This window comes from Urtica dioica, chromosome 9, assembly GCF_054948205.1.
Source record: "Urtica dioica subsp. dioica isolate 48M chromosome 9, U.dioica_male_clone48M_v1_H2, whole genome shotgun sequence".
NCBI lineage: Eukaryota > Viridiplantae > Streptophyta > Magnoliopsida > Rosales > Urticaceae > Urtica > Urtica dioica.
In genome coordinates this window covers 30116648-30136756 of record NC_142764.1, presented here as the reverse complement: position 1 = coordinate 30136756, position 20109 = coordinate 30116648, and the positions used below count along the sequence as shown (strand labels likewise).

Sequence of the window (20109 nt, the reverse complement as noted above, 5' to 3'; positions counted from 1 at the left end):
AAGCGCCATAATCTTAAAATTTGAATCACGCTTTTTTCAAAAGTTCGTGATTGTTTTGGTAAGAGGATTCTCTCGTCAATAATGACCATGTTTTTTTTTTTTAATATTACATCAGTTGATTTGTCTTGAAATATGAATTTCGCGTCGAACTTTTTTTTCTTTTTATTTGCAACATTTTCTATCTGATCCATTTTTTTAATTTTTTTAATAAAATTTTATAATTTTTGGGACCACCATTGACTTGATTATAAATTGATAAATGCGGGTATGACTTTAGCATTGATTTGTCAACAGATTTATATAATCACAAGAGCTTGCTCAAATATTCCAATATATATATATATATATATATATATATATATATATATATATATATCACTTCATTTAGAACTAAATTAAGTCTGAACAAAACTCTTCTCAAATTCAGATCATAGAAAACAAAAATGTGACCGACTTTTATTCGACTAATTCTAAGCCGACATTGCTGGATCTGTGTACCCGAACAATCACATCATTTAGAACTATACACGTGTCATCTTTGCGCTACCCTCTCCTCCATATTCAGCACCATGCATATATTGACAGCTGAACGCCACGTGGCTTATAACATCATGCTTAAAAGAGAGCGACGAAACTCTTCATGCTGTTTTTACATCGAGGATGTCAAGAAGAAGAAGAAGATTAAAAAAAAAATCTATTATTAGCATTTAGCACATTCCGAGAAAGAAGTAAACAACAAAAGACTTTAAACAAATTTGATGGACGAGATTTCATGGAGTATAAACTTGTTTCAGAATTTGTCACAAGAGACATGAACTAAAAATCTGCTAAAGAACAGAAATGGTTATACATTGAAAAAAAAAAAAAAAATATACACAAACAGACACAAGACAGAAAAAAAAAAAAATACAAAAAAAACGTTAATTTTGTTTGTGTAATGTGATCGACTTCATCAACATGTTTGATTGTGGATACAAGTCGCAATACGTTTCCGGATCAAGGAAATTCGTAAGGTATTTATAAATATTGTTCATTACTATACACCACATCCATATTATTACGTACGTATATAAGCATTTATAAAACCTAAAAACACGAGAAAAAAAAAAAAAAAAGCTCAATGAAACGCTAACTTGTATAGATTATTTTCAAGATCTGGGGTTATAAATTTGTAGGTTGGAGGATTTGGAGTCTTCACTTTCGTCGTCATTGCCTCCGAACGCGATGAAGCAACGATATTGGACGTTGAATTTGGAAGGGCTTCCTTTCACGGGGCGAGCGAAGAGGAACGCGTCGATATCGCTCCGCCACGGAATGAAGAGAGGATCGGACGGTCTGATCACGATCGGAAGATCGCTCAAGAGCGGTGTCACGAGAGCGGTGTTCCCCGAAGATCTCAAGGTCTCCGATCGGACCATCTTCGACCCGCAAGACAAGTCTCTCCTCTTGTGGAACAGGCTGTTCGTGATCTGCTGTATCTTCGCGGTCTCGATCGACCCTTTGTTCTTCTATCTCCCCGTGTTCAACCGCAAGTCGAACTGCCTCGGAATGGACACCAAATTGGCGGTCACGACCACGACTCTCAGGACCGCCGTGGACTGCTTTTACCTTCTCCGCATGTTTCTTCAGTTCAGGACGGCTTTCATCGCTCCCTCTTCGAGGGTTTTCGGACGAGGCGAGCTCGTCATCGATCCTCGCCAGATCGCTCTTCGCTATCTCCGCCGATACTTCTTCATCGACCTCTTCTCTATTCTTCCCCTTCCTCAGGTTTTTATTCTTTTTTTGACATGATAATTGATGATGATGAATTGATGATGGTGATGTGTTTGTTGGTTTCGATTTTTCAGATAATTATCTGGAGGTTTATTCACCGAGCAAATGGTTCGGACGTGCTGTCCACAAAGCAGTACTTGCTTTGGATTGTGTGCTCTCAGTTGATATTCAGGTTTGTCCGGCTAATACCCTTGACGTCCGACCTCAAAAAGACAGCTGGCGCTTTCGCCGAGAGCGCCTGGGCCGGCGCGGCCTACTATTTGCTTTGGTTCATGCTTTCCGGGCAAGTAAGTACTCACTCCTGAACAACACTGCACAATTAACTAATGTGGGCAAAATGTGAAGAAAACAAAAAAAAAGAATTCGATTTTCTCGGGCAGATAACGGGGGCGATATGGTACTTACTGGCTATAGAACGCAACGATACGTGTTGGAGAGACGCTTGCACTCGAAGCGGAAAATGCATAATCGATTATCTCTACTGTGGGAACAAGCACATGAAGGGTTACGGGGATTGGGCTAAGATCAGCAACCAAGTTCTGACGTCTCGGTGCTCCGTCGAAGGTGTTTCAACGCCCTTCAAGTATGGAATCTACACACAGGCTGTGAGTTCTAGGATTATCGAGTCCAGAATCTTCTTCTCCAAGTTTTGTTACTGCCTCTGGTGGGGTATGCAAAATTTAAGGTACTATACTTTTTTCTCTTTCTCTTTCCAGATATCGAACTTTTTTTTTACTTCGATTTGAAGATTGATATTTCGATTTCTGCAGTACTCTTGGTCAGGGGCTTCAAACCAGTATATACCCTTTGGAGGTTCTTTTTTCGATAGCAATAGGCATCGCCGGTCTCATCCTTTTTGCACTTTTGATAGGAAATATCCAGGTACAAAAACCTATACACAAGAACTACTTTTGAAATATCCGAGTGTTCTAATCATTTTTTTGTTTGTTTTCGTGTTGGGTGGTTTCACGTACATGGGAATAGACCTACCTTCAATCCATAACGATCCGGCTCGAAGAGATGCGGATCAAAAGGCGCGACTCGGAGCAATGGATGCACCACCGCTTGCTTCCGCACGAGCTCAGGGAAAAAGTTCGACGCTACAACCAATACAAATGGCTCGAGACTCGCGGCGTCGACGAAGAAAGCATAGTCCACAGCCTTCCCAAAGATCTCAGACGCGACATCAAACGCCACCTCTGTCTCAATTTGGTCAGACGGGTAAGTAAGTACGCAAGTGAGTGACTAGTGAAATATCATGGCGTTCCATCTACAAACCAATTGACAATACAATAGACACTCCAAAACACTTTTCGAGAAGTTTCTAATTAGTAATACGGAGGGATATTTATCAAAAAAAGATATCTTTTTTTTAATGAGATGTGTCAAAATGGACACTTCTTAGCATTCGAGGTGCTCTTATAAACACTTTTCGACGTTTGATTCCAAATAGGTCCCACTTTTTGCGAACATGGATTTTGACACCTCTTAGCATTCGAGGTGCTCTTATAAACACTTTTCGACGTTTGATTCCTAATAGGTCCCACTTTTTGCGAACATGGACGAACGGTTGCTCGACGCGATTTGCGAGCGACTGAAGCCGAGCCTATACACGGAGAGCACGTACGTGGTGAGGGAAGGCGACCCGGTGGCGGAGATGCTCTTCATAATCCGCGGCCGATTGGAGAGCGTGACCACCGACGGAGGCCGGAGCGGGTTCTTCAACCGGGGCACGCTCAAGGAGGGCGATTTTTGCGGGGAAGAGCTTCTGACGTGGGCCCTGGACCCGAAAGCCGGGTCGAACCTCCCTTCGTCGACGAGGACGGTGAACTCAATCACGGAGGTCGAGGCCTTCGCTTTGGAGGCCGAGGAGTTGAAGTTCGTGGCTAGCCAGTTCAGGCGCTTGCATAGCCGGCAAGTCCAACACACCTTCCGATTCTACTCGCAGCAATGGAGGACTTGGGCCGCGTGCTTCATTCAGGCCGCGTGGCGCCGGTACTCGCGGAGGAAGACGGCCGAGAAGCGCCGGAGAGAAGAGGAAGAAGAAGAGCTCGCTTTCGAGGTTCCGACGCCTTCTTCTACTTCTTCTTCTTCTTCTCCGTCCTCTTCTTCTTTGGCCGCTCGGACTCTCAACGCTTCTCGGCTCCGCAGCACCATCTTTGCTTCCCGGTTCGCGGCGAACGCGCTTCGGGGCCGTAGGCTTCGGAACGAGACCACTAGGCTTTTGAACTTGCAAAAACCGCCCGAGCCCGACTTTTCCGACTGTTAGTTGCGTTTTTTTGTTCCTAAAATCTATGGACCTTAGATTGTCGGGCCATAACTTTTGCGCTAGGGTTAGTAGAAGTTAACTAGCAATTCAGATTGTAGGAACTATGCCAAGAGTTTTCAGGAGTTTTATTCTCATTACGAAAAACTCTCCAAAATTCTTTTGCTATTATTATACACTGCACACACAAAATTCATTTTCGGTGGTTTATATACAACTGAAATCGGGTAGGGGAATTTTCGGAATAAGGACTATACTTCATTTAATAATTAATAATAAAAAAGGAATAGGGAACAAGCCTCGTGCCTTGACCAGGTTGGCTCTTTTTGCGACTTTGTATTAAAACGACTCAATTACGCCACTCAGAAGATAATTCCGCCTCAACATCCTCTTCCCACCAAGTAGAAGCCTGAAATTCAGTTTTTGAACAAACTGGATTAGATTCTCCACTCAAGTTGATATATGATTTAATAGTATAAAAACAAACCTTGTAGCCTCTGCGGAGAAATTCCAGCGAGCTTCCTTGTTCTTCTTGTAGCCCAAGAACCCTCAACAGCTCTTCTTTTGTCTACACAGCCAAAAAAAAAAAGAAAAAAAAAAAAGATGAGCCTCGAATCAAAAGAAATAATGCATAGACAGGAAGTGAAAACAAATAATTACTTCGCCGAGGGTGAAACGCGTCTCACTCTCCGCCACACAAGCAAATGAACCGTCTGCTTGTTTAAGCATTACCTGCCATGGACCTTGAACATATTTGAAGAAAACATAAATTAGGAAAAATAAATTAAAAGTAAAATAAAAGGCGAAAAAGGGTATATAATGTACCGGGGTATTGGCGAAAAATAGCTCCATTGTAATTGACGATATAAGGTGCTACTGCTACAGTCTTTGAAGTTAACAGCCGATGGTTAAGCAGTGAAAAACACGAAGTTGAAAGGCATAGACTGAGACAAGTGAGTAAATATGTACCTTTGAGTACTCTCTGATTCGAATATAGAAGATCGGAAGGAACTGAGAAAGGAACCGAAAATGGAGATCCTTTGGTGGAAATCCCGGGATACCTAAGTCAGCACTGCGATGACTCAACAGTCATTCAAATGAAAAAGGCGAACGAAGTGTGTCGCTCAATGTTTAGAGAGGCGCGAAAGTTACCGAAGAGTTTCTAGTTCGAGATTAAAGAGCAGCGTCGGGGTCGAAACTGCAAATTGTTCCTGCAAGTAACTCAAAATACACTCAGAATAGAGGGAAAAAAAAAGACCCCTAAGGATTTTACAATGGGTAATTAATTGATCTACGATGGTAATTTTACGAGTTTCCGATAGATATCGTACCACATACTTCTCTATGGAACCGAGTTCTCGGGTACTGCAGTTAATGAATATATAGAGAGTGGGTGGTTCGTTGGACGCCCACCGATCTGCAATTTCAAGAGATGAACAAAACACTCGATATCGAAACTATTCTATTATTATTATTATTATTATATGTAACTTGTAGAATTCATTCCCAAGGACAAACAACCTTCATTTTCATCTTCGAAATCGAAATCAAGTGTGTTCCTTATCGATCTGAAGAAGGAGGTCACGGCACCGCCAGCTACATCGTCCAAGGAACCAACGCTTATACCATCAACCTGAAAACGCATAGCTATGAGTTAGAAATCGACGACAATACAAAAAAAAAAAATTAACAGATATACGTGTCCAAGACGAGATATAACCACAGGCAGATGAGAGGAATTCCCTATGATGAAATGCTAGTAACAATTCGAGAGAGCACAAAAGAGGAGGAATATGCCAAGCCCATTTGGGTCACCAACACTATGACATAATGAATAAACTAACTCGATAACTCAAAATATGGATAGAGATCGTGACTTACCGAGTCCAAGGCCGCTCTGAACAGCTCAGAGGCCCTACGCTTTTCTGGCTTATCGGGAAATACCTGAACCCAAATATTCAACGCCAGAGCCGAATATATATAATTAAAAAGAAAAAAAAACATAAAAAAAGAAGAGAGCTTGACAAGACAAAGACTTGACTTACAATGCGGGCTCGGGTCTCCGTTTTCAGTTGGAGCTTCTTGACAAGAGACAACACCAGTTGGATGTTGGCATCTATGAATTCATCTGAAGATCCCTTTACAATTTTAGGAATTTGAGATAATCAAATAAAACAAAAAAGAACATTGATAGCCAAACAACAAAAACAAAAAGAATTTGCTTAAACAATCATCAAGTGCAGAGTAGAGTAAAAAGAGAGGTACCTTATAGGAAGATATGTTGCTGGGTAAAGGACTGAAAAAAAAAAAAGCAATCAGAACAAAAGGAAACTTTGATTCGCAATGAGTTTCATAGAAGAGAGAGAGAGAGAGAAAGTTACGGGAAGTCAATTTCCAAGCGAGTCTTTCCGTCTCTGAGAGCGAAATCGAGCGAATTCGCGGCGTCTGTGACGAGAACCTCGTACGACTTTGGCTTGTACACCGCAACCCCTGCCTTCGCCGCCACCTCCGAGCTCTTCTTCTTCTTCTCCGTCGTCGTCGTCGTCGAAGCTTTCTCTTCTTTTTTGACGCTTCGGATCTGCCTAAATCTGGGTTTCGGGGTTTTGGGCTGAGCTTGGCTTTGAGAGAAGCTAGGCTGAGAGCAGAGACTGTTGTTGGTGCGACTGTGAGTCTTCGCCGACGTGAACGCCATCGTTGGTATCGTCGCCATTGTGACTGTGAGGAGAGAGAAAGAAGAGAAGGAGAGAGAGAGAGAGATTTTGATGGAGGGAAAATAGTCCACAACTGCTTAACTGGATAACGAACTTGAAGTTGAAGTTCAACCCCTTCTCTATCTTCGTCTTCTTGCTGTTCGGTCCTTATTCTTTCATTGAATTATAATTTGACCGCATAAATTCTTGCTCCCTTTCAGATTCGCCATAACCAGCCATATTTTAACGGCTTTTATTATTTTGAAAAATTAAAACAATAAAGCCACTTGAAACAACAAATTTTTTATTTTTTTAAAAACAAGGACTCACGGAGAATTAATTAAAAGCTCTCACTTAAATGGCAAAAAAATACCGTGGTTAGATCAAAGCAGAGCCGGCCCTGACTATAAGCGAGCAAGGCTGATGCCTAGGGCCTCCGATTGGGTAGGGCCCCAAAATTTTTATATTTTTAATTTTTTTCTTTTATATTTAAATTTTTACTATCATCGAATGGGCCCCAAAATATGAATTCGCCTAGAGCCCCTAATGAATTCGGATGAGTTTGGACCGGCCCTGCATCAAAACCTTTTGATCATCAACAACCTCTCTCACAACATGGTGGGACAATCCCCAACCACCGAACATCCGAAATAGAAAATATCGAAACTCATAAAGTAACAACTTTACAAGAACGGGGAAGAAAGACAATATCGAAACTCGTAAAGTAACAACATAATACCTTAATGTCCCTCAGGATAGTGCCGAGCTCCATAGTCGGAATGGTGTCACTTCGGGCCCCGAGACCACCTTGGAACAATCTGATTGCACCACCATCCGCTTCCGGCCTAAGTCTCGGGCTGTTGCAACTCCCCGGAGGACTGCCATAGGATTTCTTAATTTGAGGATACTATAATGCTTGCTTTTGATGAAAATATTAAGAATCGGACTTTCCTTCCGCCAGAGCTACGTTCCCTCTGGCAATTGAAATAAATGGCAGCGATCGATATTCCGAGATTGTAAAGCTCGGCAAAGTCCTTAATTCTGGCGCCAGCCTGGCGCGTCCACAGTTTGCCTTCCTAGCTGGCGGAACAACGCAAGACGAACCGGTGAATCCATAAGGCAAGGAACTCGCATGTAGTTTTTGGACGCAACATTCGAAGCCACTATGTAGCCTCTATGGTCTAGAAGCACACACCCAACACCAAATCTTCCCACAGCCACGGCCGCATAATTTTTATTTAATGAGATATTTATTTAATTACCATCCGCATAATTTTTTTTAGAAGTGATATTATTGGCTAAGATTACATGATATATTAGCAATACACATGACACTATTCTTTAAAATTACATGATTTAAGATAAATTCTAAACGGACATGCATGTCCATGTGATACAAGACCTCTCAAACAAGATAGGTTTGTGATTACCATTAAATCAAACTAGTTACCACATCATCTGCGTATTAATGCATATCATTTATGTTTTTATTTTCTTTCCCAGAGATAGGATTGATAAACATATCATTTATTATAATTATGATGGTGAAAATGAAATGACGACTTGTTTTTCTTATTTGAAGACTTTTCCTTTGTATTATTATTATTATAATTATTTTTTACAAATACTAGGTATTAAATATGTCGTGTCGTGCCCGCTTTTTTAGTTTCAAAGTCATTTACTACCCGGTTATAGAATAATTAAACTTTGTTTTTCTAAGGAATAATTCAAATTTGTTGCAGTCTCATTTTTTTTTTCTCGTAGCTTGGTGGGTTTGTGACGTGGAATGCATGCTATATATTGATAAAGCTAATCTGAAAAAGCAGTTATCAACAACATTGGAAAGTGGGACTAAAGAATCATCTTTATTTCCCATGCATATGCATGGCATTACAAACGAAATAAAATGGGGGAAAAGCCATTTAAAAGCTCTTCGTTTTGCTTTTTCAGAAAGAAAAGCAACGCTCTTTATTTTGTTTTGTGGTCTCCTTTCAAACTTTCCGTATTCCTTTTTTGTATTACGTTACTAAATAATTCGGAGAGAGATATTTCTGTAGACATTAATATGAAATTTACCATAGTAAACTATATATATATATATATATACCGTATTAGAACGACTTCTAAAATTAATTGATTGTTCAATTTGATGACGAGGATGACAATGTAACGACACAATCAAGCAATACAAACAAAGCAAATGATACAGAAATATACTGAAAACCAACGTCTTAAGCTATTGATTATATATATATATATAATATATATATATATATATGTGTGTGTGTGTGTGTGTGTGTGTGTGTCAATACTCAATATAAATAGTTTTAGACGAGTAATCTATTAGTGCTTCACATATTCAAGCATTTAAGAAAAGAAAAAGACTTCTAGGGGAAAAGATTACACTTCTCTTCAAATTTATTTCCATTGTTTGTGATAATTATTAACTAACTGAAAGAAAAAAAAATCGAATAATTATCAAATGATTTAATATTTCTGTACTAATTTTTTTACCATGTATTGGGAGTTGTAAAAAATGAAAAAAAGAAGTAATTAAGTGGTTAGCCTGTCTCTGTGCATAATATTCCCATGCTTTGTTACTAGCTCAGCTTTTACACTTACAACACTACTCTTCTCTTCTCGCTCGTTACTCTCTGTCTCAGCCATGTCAATGAGAGACCTGCTTTGCCCTAATTCTCACTCAGTACATCTCTTTCTGGGTTTCTCATTTCTTTTCTTTTTTCCACTTCTCGTTCTTCTGTACAATATAGCAAATTCTCTGTTCTTGGAGCTTATAATCGCCTTCATCATTGCACTGTGACTTTATTAATTTGCAGATCACATCATCGCTTTTTTTTTATTTTTATTTTTTTTATAATCTTGTTTGTTTGAGAGCTGAGAGAACTCGAGAGACGCCTTGTAGAACACGGAATCTAAGTCCTATCAAGTCGCGCTTGTTTCCGGAGAAAGTTTCTTGTAGAATAAGCCTCATCGTCTGTGAAATTAGAACCGTACTCTGATTTGATCGAATACGTGTTTTTTTTTCGTTCGAAATTCCCGTACGCTTTCGTTTCGCTTCTTCGGCGATCCTATCACAGAGCACTCCTGATCGATTTTTTTTGTTTCATTTTTAATTTAACGATCTAAATTATGACTACAATGTCAGCAAATTTTTTTTACAATATTTTGTGTCTTCCAAGAAATGTGCTAGACCGTAATCTGAAATACAGGAGTGTTTTTTCGCAGGCGTGGAATAAGAGTGGACTCTTGGAATGTTTGGAAAATCTATATCCTTTTTATTTTATTTCATATATTCCTTTGTAGATCAAGTTTAAGCTCTGTACAACAATCAATTGCTGTTCTTTTACAGTCCTTACTGTTTTAGGGTTTGGTGCAAACTGTGTGACGCTGATTCTGATTCTGGTTCTTGGAATAAGCCGAAGGAATGGAAGAAGAATTTGGAGGGTCTGTTTTACTATAAACCTTGAAATTTCTTTACTTGTTTTGTGTGGAATCATTATATTATGCATCGTGATCGCGCAGGTGAGTCGTTCAAGGAAGTTTTTCTTGTTCTTCATTCCTGCCATTGGAGCAACTTTGACCTTTGTGGACATAATTTTTCTTCTTAAGAAAGCACTTCAGGGAGAATTTTTACCATACTACAAATGGTTGTTCAAAGGTTCACAGTTTGCCGTGTGGGTAAGTTTTCTCAAACCATTTCTTTTAGCTTATTTTCAAATTGTTCTGAATTCGTAGTGGTACTTTTGAAAATATAACCATTTTTTTTTTTTGCACAGTCATCAATCGTACTTTCGTCATTGCGCATCAATTACCACGATGTCTTATGCAACCGAATCATGTGTTTCTGGTGGATTGGGAAACTGCTAGTTGAATTGCCACAGTTAGTGACAATATATAACTCGTTCGAGGTAAAATGGTCTTAATTTTTTTTGGTTTATGTAAAAAAAAAAAAAAAGAACATGAAATTCCTTTGAGTGCCAAGTTTGCTTAGTGTCTTGTTCTTACTATAAGCACGAATTCTAGTCGAGAAAATTTTGTTGCTTGATTTTTTGCATTGTGTTTCTGATTTTCTCTTCTTTGGAATTAAATTTCCTCTCGACAGGTATTGACATGCCTCAAAGATAGCAGCATTGTTTTGTTGGACATCATGTTTGGATTGTCAATCAACATTTTCAGAGCAAAACAGGAATATAGTAGGATCAGGTATGATCCGATTTTCATTCTTTCTGTGGTATTTTTTTTTTCTTCCCTTTTCCGAGAATTCATTTGAACAACATAATCGCACACAAACACCGGCTCGTGTATTATATAATTAGCCTGCTTAACATTCAGTTCCATGGAAGATCCGCTACTTTCAGTCGATTCGGACATAGAGGAAGCTCGCGATAGAGACTCGGTCAGTAAAATATCCATTTCAACTGCAATTTTTTCCACTCTTGATTGAGATCCACACTGATGAAAAGTGTTCTGATGGTATTTATTTATTTTTTAATAAAAATAGGGAAGCACTGGTTATTTAGATACTGTGACATTCAACTCAATATCGCCTGTAATGAACCACGGAGCGACAAAGCAACTCGAGTTTGACAATTTGCTTCAGCTGCCATTTGATATGAATCCCAGTTGTTGCCACGATAGGCTGTTAAGTTCTTGGAGATCACAATGCAATAATGACCATTCTAAACCATCCCTGTTTTGGGCTATCTGTCGTGCGTATGGATGGCCATATTTTCGCCTCGGTTTGTTGAAGGTACATCCTATCCTATCCTATGCTTGGAAAACACATGATAATGAAAAGAATAAATAAAAAAATTAGAGAGCTCACTATGCGTAATTTTTTTCTAGGTGCTTAATGATTCTGTTGGCTTTGCTGGGCCGTTGCTTCTCAACAGGATGATTAAATTTCTTCAAGCAGGTTTGGATTGATGTACACTCAATAAGAGTAGAGTGAGCTTCAAGTAATGATAATTCTGCTCTCTGTATCATGTTCAGGCTCAGATGATTTGGATGGTTATGCTCTTGCTATATCATTAGGTGCCACGTCGATCTTAAAGTAAGTTTATGCTCTTTCAATACGACTTCTATTTCTTCTTCTGGATGTATTACAACGCTGTCCCTCATTGTTCGATCTTCTAAAATTATCCGTACAGTCTTTTCTTTTGCACCAAGTTTTTTTTTTTTTGGTGTTCCTAAGAGCAAGTTCGGGTGATGTTTGGCCTGATTTTGCAGGTCCATTTTGGATACGCAATATACATTTCACCTTAACAAGCTTAGGCTAAAGCTACGATCAGGTATTATGACTCTCATCTATCAGCAGGTATGGTTTCTCAGTATTTCTTTGGTAAAACTTATTGCTTCTTTACCTTATTACCATTCTTGTGAGAATTTACCGAACACCCACAGATAACACGAATCTAGAAATATATGGCCTATCGCCTCGGACAACAAGAACCAAACAAATCTTTGGCCTCTGCGGCTTCAGATATTCAGAGCGATTGTATCAAATTCATCACTCTTTCTCTCACCATCACTTTTGACTCCTATCTGTTTTCGATGCTCTCAGTGTTTCACGTGGTTATATCACGACAATCTATCTCCAAGTGTTTTCCTCTCTCTAGGTTCTTTCTCTTAATCATACACTACTCCTCTAAAGGGTCTCCAAAGTATACAATTCTGTACCCCGCAACTATGAGTAGATAGGATCTAAGATTTTAATGCTTTTTTTTCTTTATTCAGACGCTTCCCACACTATAATTTGTTAACTTGTTGCTAAGTGCATATTATCGCATCTTCTACCTTTTTTTTTTGTCTACAAGTCGAGAGCAGCAAGAACGACGGTTGCTTAATGGTAAATTTGTATCCTTATTTCAGTGTCTATGCCTCAACCAAGCAGCACGGTCGAAATTTTCCGAGGGAGAAATTCAGACTTTCATGTCTATAGATGTCGATCGGACCGTTAACTTGTGTAACTGTTTTCATGATATGTGGAGGTAATATAAAATTTGAGCATCTTTTGATTTTGGTTTGTTTTCGGTAGAAGTCTGAACTTTGAAGATTAAGATTTTCTTTTCCAATTGCGAGACTGAACGGATGTGAATGTTTCAGCTTGCCTTTTCAAATTGGCGTGGCTTTGTACCTTCTCTACACACAAGTCAAGTTTGCATTCGTCGCTGGGACTGCTATTACAATTCTGCTGATACCAGGTCTTCAAGGCTTTTGTTCAAACTTCGAAATGCGTGTGACATCGTATAAGTTGGTTAAATTTCTTTATACGCAGTCAACAAATGGATATCGACTATGATTGCAAGTGCAAGTGAGAAAATGATGAAGCAAAAGGATGAGAGGTACGTTTCCTTTCTACTGAAATAGTTCGACTTGGTGAGATTTTATTCATTGATTTATTTTCCATACTCTTAATAGGATTAGAAGAACGGGTGAGCTTTTAGCACATATTCGCACGTTAAAGATGTATAGCTGGGAGCTTCTTTTTTCTGGCTGGATAATGGAGACACGATCCGTGGAAGTGAAGCATTTAAGCGTATGAACAACAAATTTGTTTTACAGATTTCCGAGCAGAGATAAAAACACCATATCATTATTCTCTTCAGATTCTGACTTTCAACTTGTTCGATGTTTGATCCATATAATTACTAGACACGTAAATACTTGGACGCGTGGTGTGTTTTCTTTTGGGCTACAACGCCAACACTTTTCTCTCTTTTCACATTTGGCCTCTTTGTACTGATGGGAAATCAGCTTGATGCTGCAACGGTAACTAACCTATCCATGCCTCGGTAAGAGTAAATATATCGGCTTATTTTTTATCCAATGCATTTCTTCTCTAATTCAATGCAGGTCTTCACTTGTCTTGCTCTGTTCAACACTTTGATTTCTCCTCTAAATTCATTCCCTTGGGTTATCAATGGACTAATTGATGTGAGTTTTCCTTTTGACATGATAGTTCACGTTACGAATATATTTTTGTATTTTGGAAGATAATGAAGGTAGTGAAACGTACCTTCTTCGTATTCACAGGTTGTCATATCTACCAGACGGTTGACCCGATTTCTCTCTGATTCTGACTGCAAAGCTGAGCGCGAAGATGCGGAGATTGTTTCCACACAGTACTCTGACCAGTCGGAAGAATTTTCTGTCGTCTTCCACGAAGCATGTTGTTCTTGGTCGATCGACAAAAAAGACGAATGGAATTTCGCCACAAATATGAGCCTAGGCCTTCAAAGAGGATCTCTCGTCGCAGTTATCGGAGAGGTTAGATTTTTTATCTAATCTCTAAATGCATAATGAAGTATTATTAGCTGTCACTCAGCTTCGTAATCCTCCGATTGTCGTCTTATGCGCATGTGATCAGGTCGGTTCAGGAAAATCATCGATGCTGAGTTCGGTTTTGGGCGAAATGCAAGTGGTCTATGGTTCAGTACAGTCTAGAGGATCTATGGCATACGTACCGCAGGTTCAGACTAGCCTGCTCTTCATAGCTCGCTTTATTTCCGTTCTTTTTTATAAATCTTTTATCTTTAATTTATAGGTTCCGTGGATCCTATCAGGAACAGTACGTGATAACGTATTATTCGGAAAGGATTATGACTCAAAAAGGTGTAGCTATAAATAATCAATTGCTTTTCCTATTTCTTCACAAACTAACGGCTTCATTTTCTTTTTCAAAGCAGATATTCAGACACTTTATGTGCATGTGCACTAGACGTTGATATTTCGTTGATGAACGGAGGTGACATGGCATATATCGGAGAAAAAGGAGTGAATTTATCAGGCGGGCAGCGAGCTCGGCTTGCTCTGGCAAGGTTATATTATTATTGTTATTACTATTCTGACCGGTTTCGATTGTATTTATTTCTGAAACATGTTAATATCGAGTATCAACGCAGGGCTATCTACAATGGATCGGATATTGTAATCCTTGACGACGTCCTCAGCGCAGTCGATGCCCAAGTTGCTCGGTGGATATTAAATAATGCTATTCTGGGCCCGCTCATGAACCAGCGGACATGCCTTCTCTCTACTCATAACGCTCAGGTTTCGTTTCTTAATCCTTGGCTTCGCATATTTGTCTACCCGAGTTTGAGAGAAACTCAAAGTTCCGATCCTCCATATTTTAGGCAATTTCTTCGGCTGATGTGGTTATAGTAATGGAAAAAGGATACGTGAGGTGGTTCGGTCGCTCCTCTGAGTTGGCAGAGTCTTCATATTCGGAATTATCTCCGTTGAATCAATTCGACAGGAATCTGCATATTCGAGAACAAGAGAGAAGCGCGGACAGTTTTACAGACGAGAAGCAAAAGCTCGCTGTAGAGCATAGCGATATCTATTCTTCAGCGGAAGCTCAGCGGATGATTGAAGACGAGGCAAGGAAAGAAGGAAGAGTTGAATTTAGTATATACAAGTGAGTTCAAAACAAAAACTTTTAACCCTGTCGGCTCTTTAGTAAGCAATTTCGTCAGCGCGTTTGATCATGTGTTAATCTCTTTTTTGTTGAAGGAATTACGCCATGTTTTCTGGGTGGTCCATAACAGTAATAATATGCGTCTCAGCCGTAATGATGCAAGCTTCTCGAAACGGAAATGATTTATGGCTGTCTTATTGGGTTGATACAACTAACGGAAAGCATCAGAAAGAGAAATCTACTTCCTTTTATCTGGTAAAATATGATTTTATAATGATGTGATGGGAAAATGACGCTTGATTTGGAAACTTTTTTTTTTCTATAGATAACTTAGATCACAAATTAACCAGCCGAAATCAAACTTAGCGGAAAAGAATGAACACAAACATGATTTTTATCCTGGTTCGACAATGTGTCCACATCAAGACGGAGATCCAATCCACTAATGCGAGAAAAAGACTAAAAATGTATGCGAACAAATACACACTAAAAAACTCTATTCCCGATCCCCTTTTACAAAAGACTGTTTTCCAGTGTTTATATCTCTCAAACTCTTCAGAATTATGTTACAATTAACTCTCTCATTATTGATGACCTATTTATATAGATACGAGAATTACAAAGAAATAACTCGGCCTTGACGATCCCTAGCTATGTTGCTTATGATCCCAACGGTCATTTGCAAAGACTTTATCTCTTCAGCTTTTTGTCTTTGCATCCCAATGTATCTATGATATGAGATAGCCTCTTAATAGTTCCAATTTCCATAATGATTAACTCTGTGCAGGTTATACTTGGCGTGTTTTGCGTCATAAATTCATGTCTTACACTGGTGAGGGCTTTCTCATTTGCGTTTGGCGGTTTAAGTGCCGCGATTAAGGTACACAATACGCTTCTCCGAAAGCTTATCGACGCACCTGTTCAGTTCTTTGATCAAACGCCTACTGGGAGGATATTAAACAGGTTACTAATTTAATGTTTGCCACGATATTTTCTTTCCTTGGAACGCACTTCATTGACATGATTACTTCTTGCTTAGGTTATCTTCGGATCTTTATACAATCGACGACTCTCTTCCTTTCATTCTCAACATCCTACTAGCCAATTTCGTTGGCCTCCTCGGAATCGCAGTGGTTTTGTCCTATGTACAAGTTTTCTTCCTTCTTCTGCTACTTCCGTTTTGGTACATCTACAGCAAACTTCAGGTATTTCTTTTCTTTTTGTTTTTATACTTTAGATTTTGATATTCGGTGTCTCAATGGAAGTCTTTCAAAAGATAGTAGTATGGATTTAATGCACTATGCATGGAAACAAAATACAAACGGAAAAATGTTTTTAAAAGTATGTAATGTATTATATCCGCAGTTCTTTTACAGGTCAACATCGAGGGAACTTCGAAGGCTAGACAGTGTTTCTCGATCTCCCATCTACGCATCCTTCACAGAGACCCTCGACGGAGCAACAACCATAAGGGCTTTTAACTCTGAGGTATACACAACAAGCATAGAAATGAAGAAACAAGTGTTCGGTTAAAAGAGTTAACTATTTAACTCGTATATTACATTTGTTTCGACAGGAGTACTTTTTGGACAGATTTCTCGAGCACGTGACTTTATATCAGAAAACTTCTTACACAGAGTTGACAGCAAGTTTGTGGCTTTCTTTACGGCTTCAGGTGCGTCTTGAGAAATATATTGATTGATCAGACTCTATCATAGCCAGTGAGTATAGTAATGATGATTTGACATCGTTTTCCAGCTCTTGGCAGCGTTTGTTATCTCGTTTGTGGCAATAATGGCTGTCATAGGATCCAATGGAAATTTACCTATCAGTTTTGGCACACCGGGCCTGGTAGGTCATACTTTGGATGGCCATATTCTTGATTCTTGTGAGTGGTGTTTATTTTATTTAAATGCTTTCGACACTTTGTTTGGTAGGTAGGTTTGGCTCTCTCATACGCCGCCCCGGTCGTATCTTTGCTGAGCAGCTTCTTGACGAGTTTCACCGAAACAGAGAAGGAGATGGTTTCCTTGGAAAGAGCTCTTGAGGTATGGCTGAAGATAAAGCTTTTCTTTCCTTTTCGTATAATAACCTATTGCCGATCGAAGCACTTAAAAAATATTTTCCTTCTCTTCGTGTTGTCAACAGTATGTGAACATCCCCGAAGAAGCGGAGCTAAAGGGACAACGATCCCCGAGTCCTAGCTGGCCATCTCAAGGAAATATTGAGTTTCATAATGTCACGTTGAAATATATGCCGTTTCTTCCACCGGCTCTTAATGACATCACTTTCACCATCGAGGGCGGTACACACGTACGTATAAATATCTTTTAACGCCAAGTGGTTCGTTTTCAGCGCGAGATTCAAAAATCTATAACATAGTAGATGGTTTGGCTCTTTCTGTGATCTATATACGATAAATCAGGTCGGAGTCATTGGAAGGACAGGCGCGGGAAAGTCTAGCATTCTAAATGCGCTTTTTCGTCTCACTCCGATATGCGGAGGAAATATTATTGTGGATGGAATAGATATAGTCAATGTCGCAGTTAGGGATTTACGTGCCCGTTTCGCAGTAGTCCCTCAGAGTCCGTTCCTATTCGAAGCTTCGTTAAGGTACCTAATATTTAGTAAAACGCTCGAGTTTTTTTTTTCCCTTTTGTTATCATCGATTGAAATCAACCGTCCCCTATAAAATTTTAGGGATAATCTAGATCCGTTTCACGAGAGCGACGACGCGAAGATTTGGAAGGCTTTGGAGAGATGCCAAATCAAAGATGAAGTAGAATCGGCAGGTGGGCTTGATATCGACGTAAAGGGGTCCGGAACGTCATTTTCTGTTGGCCAACGACAACTTATTTGCCTCGCGCGTGCTCTTCTAAAATCTTCGACTGTAAGAACACGAAGAAATAAAAAAATACACAAACTTCTTTCGAGATAAAAAGATGTCAGGGAATTGACACGAACACGATTATTTCCAGGTTATGTGTTTGGACGAATGCACGGCTAGTGTCGACGCTCGAACCGCATCGATATTGCAAAATGCGATATCAACTGAATTTAGGGGAGCGACGGTGATCACAATCGCGCATCGAATTTCGACGGTCTTGAACATGGACAACATACTCGTCCTCGATCGCGCTACTCTGGTATGTCTTTGTTGTAGTAATGACCTGTTCTTTATACCATGAATCTATTTCTTGTTATACAAGTTAATCCGGTTTCGATCAATTTGCTTCCAAACCAATCCACTATGATGATCTTAATCATCTTGAAGATCAAATTTAATCCAATTTACAAGCACTCAACACTAAAGCTCGCAATTCTCAAGTTTTTTCGTATAATTCTCTCTTGTACTTATTAACTCTAACTTGCCGTATTTCCTTAAACAATTCAGTTGGTGAGATCTGGTCAACAAGAACAGTGATCTCTACGTATTATATTATTATTGCCTTTTTCCATTTTGATATTGGATTGTATCTCAAAAGCATTTTCTCTGATATCTTGTTCAGGTGGAACAAGGAAACCCGCAGGAGCTTCTACGAAACGAGTTCTCCAGATTTTCGAGCTTTGCTAAAGCTTCTACAATGTGACAATATATTATAAGCCACAAATGTGACCGATCTACCAGCAATACATAAATGAAATTCTCACAAATCCAATCCGATCCCCGTTTATCGTATGATTAATTACTGCCTGTTAGAGTTTTAATTTAAATCGTTTTAGTCATGTGTGCGTAATATAGAAAGCCACGTCAGTAATTTTCGCATATAACATTTCTTTGTCAATCACTACCTGTCTCAAATTAATTTTCACATTTTGAAGGCTCGTCTGCACAAGTAAAGCTTAAGCTATAGTATGCCTTTTTGTAGTGATTTTCGAACAAAAAAAAAAGTTGATGTTATATGTGGTGACAATTATGAATGCACAATTGACATTGCTGAGACTTTTTTGAATCAAGAATACAAGGAAAACAAGGTTTGTCTGCCTTTGAGTATGGGCTCAGAAAACAACACATAGTAGTGGAAGTCGATTTAACACTGTGTATATATTGTCCAAAAGTTGGTATATGATCACATCTCTCACAATTTATTTTGCGATAAACAATTTATTTATTTATTTATTATTATTATCAATTAATTGAATAATTAAGTCACCAAAATTTGAAGATTTATTAAATAGCTAATTTTTTTGTAATTTTTAAGTAAATAATCGTTATGGTGATGTTACATTGTTTGGATGTTTTTAACATTTTATTTATGCACTATTGGAATCTGATGGTTATTTACAATTATTAATAAATATTTATAATTATTGATTTTTTTAATTTTGTTGATAAAATTTCTTAACTATTTACTTAAAATTTATCAAAATTTGATTATATTGATAAAATTTGAATTTTTTATATATATCTAGAGAGGAGTATCATTATCATTCTTGTAGTGTTGTACAGTAATTTTCTATCACTTTCGTCGCCCTCGTCACTTAGGCAACGCAACAAAACAATTTAAAAAAATTCTCATATAAATAAAAGTATCATATATTTTCAGCAAATAAACGAATCTTCGTTTCTAACATTCTTATGAGACTAATTCTATTATCTTCGACATTATCACCTTTCTCGTATTATTTCACGGAGCCAATGGAAACTTGACACGTGGATGACTCCATAAAAAAATCAATCGTGCAGTGTATATGCTTTTAAAAGTTCCCATGTATGAGAGTTTTGAAAGACAAAAATTAGTGGTCATATCAACTACTGTGCATATATTATACGGAAACTGTTTTATTATTATTATTTTTTTTTTTTTTTGGTTGGCTCAAATATCTTTACTCACTAATCTTTGGTTGGAGTGACGACATTAGGGTTTTGAAAGAGCATATACTAAAGCATTTTTCACAGTCGGACAAAAAAAAAGAGAGAGGGGAAGAACTAGAGAATT

At 38.6% G+C, this 20109-nt stretch overlaps 3 protein-coding genes across 3 annotated transcripts; 2 read left to right on the top strand and 1 right to left on the bottom strand.

Annotated features, from left to right (window-relative positions):
* The first annotated feature begins 807 nt into the window (after positions 1 to 807).
* On the top strand, positions 808 to 4042 carry LOC149386779 (putative cyclic nucleotide-gated ion channel 7). Its single transcript, XM_089626556.1, is given in 6 exon segments — positions 808 to 1013; positions 1176 to 1767; positions 1848 to 2458; positions 2544 to 2655; positions 2758 to 2994; positions 3314 to 4042. Coding segments are annotated over 6 exon segments (2337 nt in total). The 5' UTR covers positions 808 to 957.
* Positions 4043 to 4144: 102 nt separating this feature from the next.
* LPA3 (Low PSII Accumulation 3) lies at positions 4145 to 6834 on the bottom strand. Its single transcript, XM_089625260.1, has 12 exons — positions 6421 to 6834; positions 6305 to 6335; positions 6085 to 6177; positions 5921 to 5983; positions 5561 to 5672; positions 5371 to 5456; positions 5192 to 5250; positions 5009 to 5111; positions 4865 to 4925; positions 4700 to 4782; positions 4527 to 4607; positions 4145 to 4448 (listed from the first exon to the last, which is right to left on the bottom strand). The coding sequence occupies exons 1-12, from the start codon at positions 6747 to 6749 to the stop codon at positions 4389 to 4391; spliced, it is 1161 nt and encodes a 386-aa protein (XP_089481386.1). The 5' UTR covers positions 6750 to 6834; the 3' UTR covers positions 4145 to 4388.
* Positions 6835 to 9376: 2542 nt separating this feature from the next.
* ABCC13 (multidrug resistance-associated protein 11) lies at positions 9377 to 19139 on the top strand. The gene is made up of 35 exons (XM_089625507.1): positions 9377 to 9433; positions 9976 to 10016; positions 10107 to 10194; positions 10273 to 10428; positions 10527 to 10658; positions 10853 to 10953; positions 11083 to 11146; positions 11252 to 11500; positions 11596 to 11665; positions 11743 to 11803; positions 11980 to 12067; positions 12622 to 12740; positions 12856 to 12953; positions 13028 to 13094; positions 13171 to 13288; positions 13405 to 13521; positions 13606 to 13686; positions 13786 to 14019; positions 14120 to 14221; positions 14297 to 14364; positions 14439 to 14570; positions 14655 to 14802; positions 14886 to 15169; positions 15265 to 15424; positions 15957 to 16132; positions 16209 to 16374; positions 16535 to 16657; positions 16746 to 16844; positions 16928 to 17024; positions 17111 to 17217; positions 17318 to 17482; positions 17595 to 17782; positions 17870 to 18059; positions 18148 to 18315; positions 18679 to 19139. The coding sequence occupies exons 1-35, from the start codon at positions 9395 to 9397 to the stop codon at positions 18757 to 18759; spliced, it is 4377 nt and encodes a 1458-aa protein (XP_089481633.1). The 5' UTR covers positions 9377 to 9394; the 3' UTR covers positions 18760 to 19139.
* The last annotated feature ends 970 nt before the right edge of the window (positions 19140 to 20109 follow it).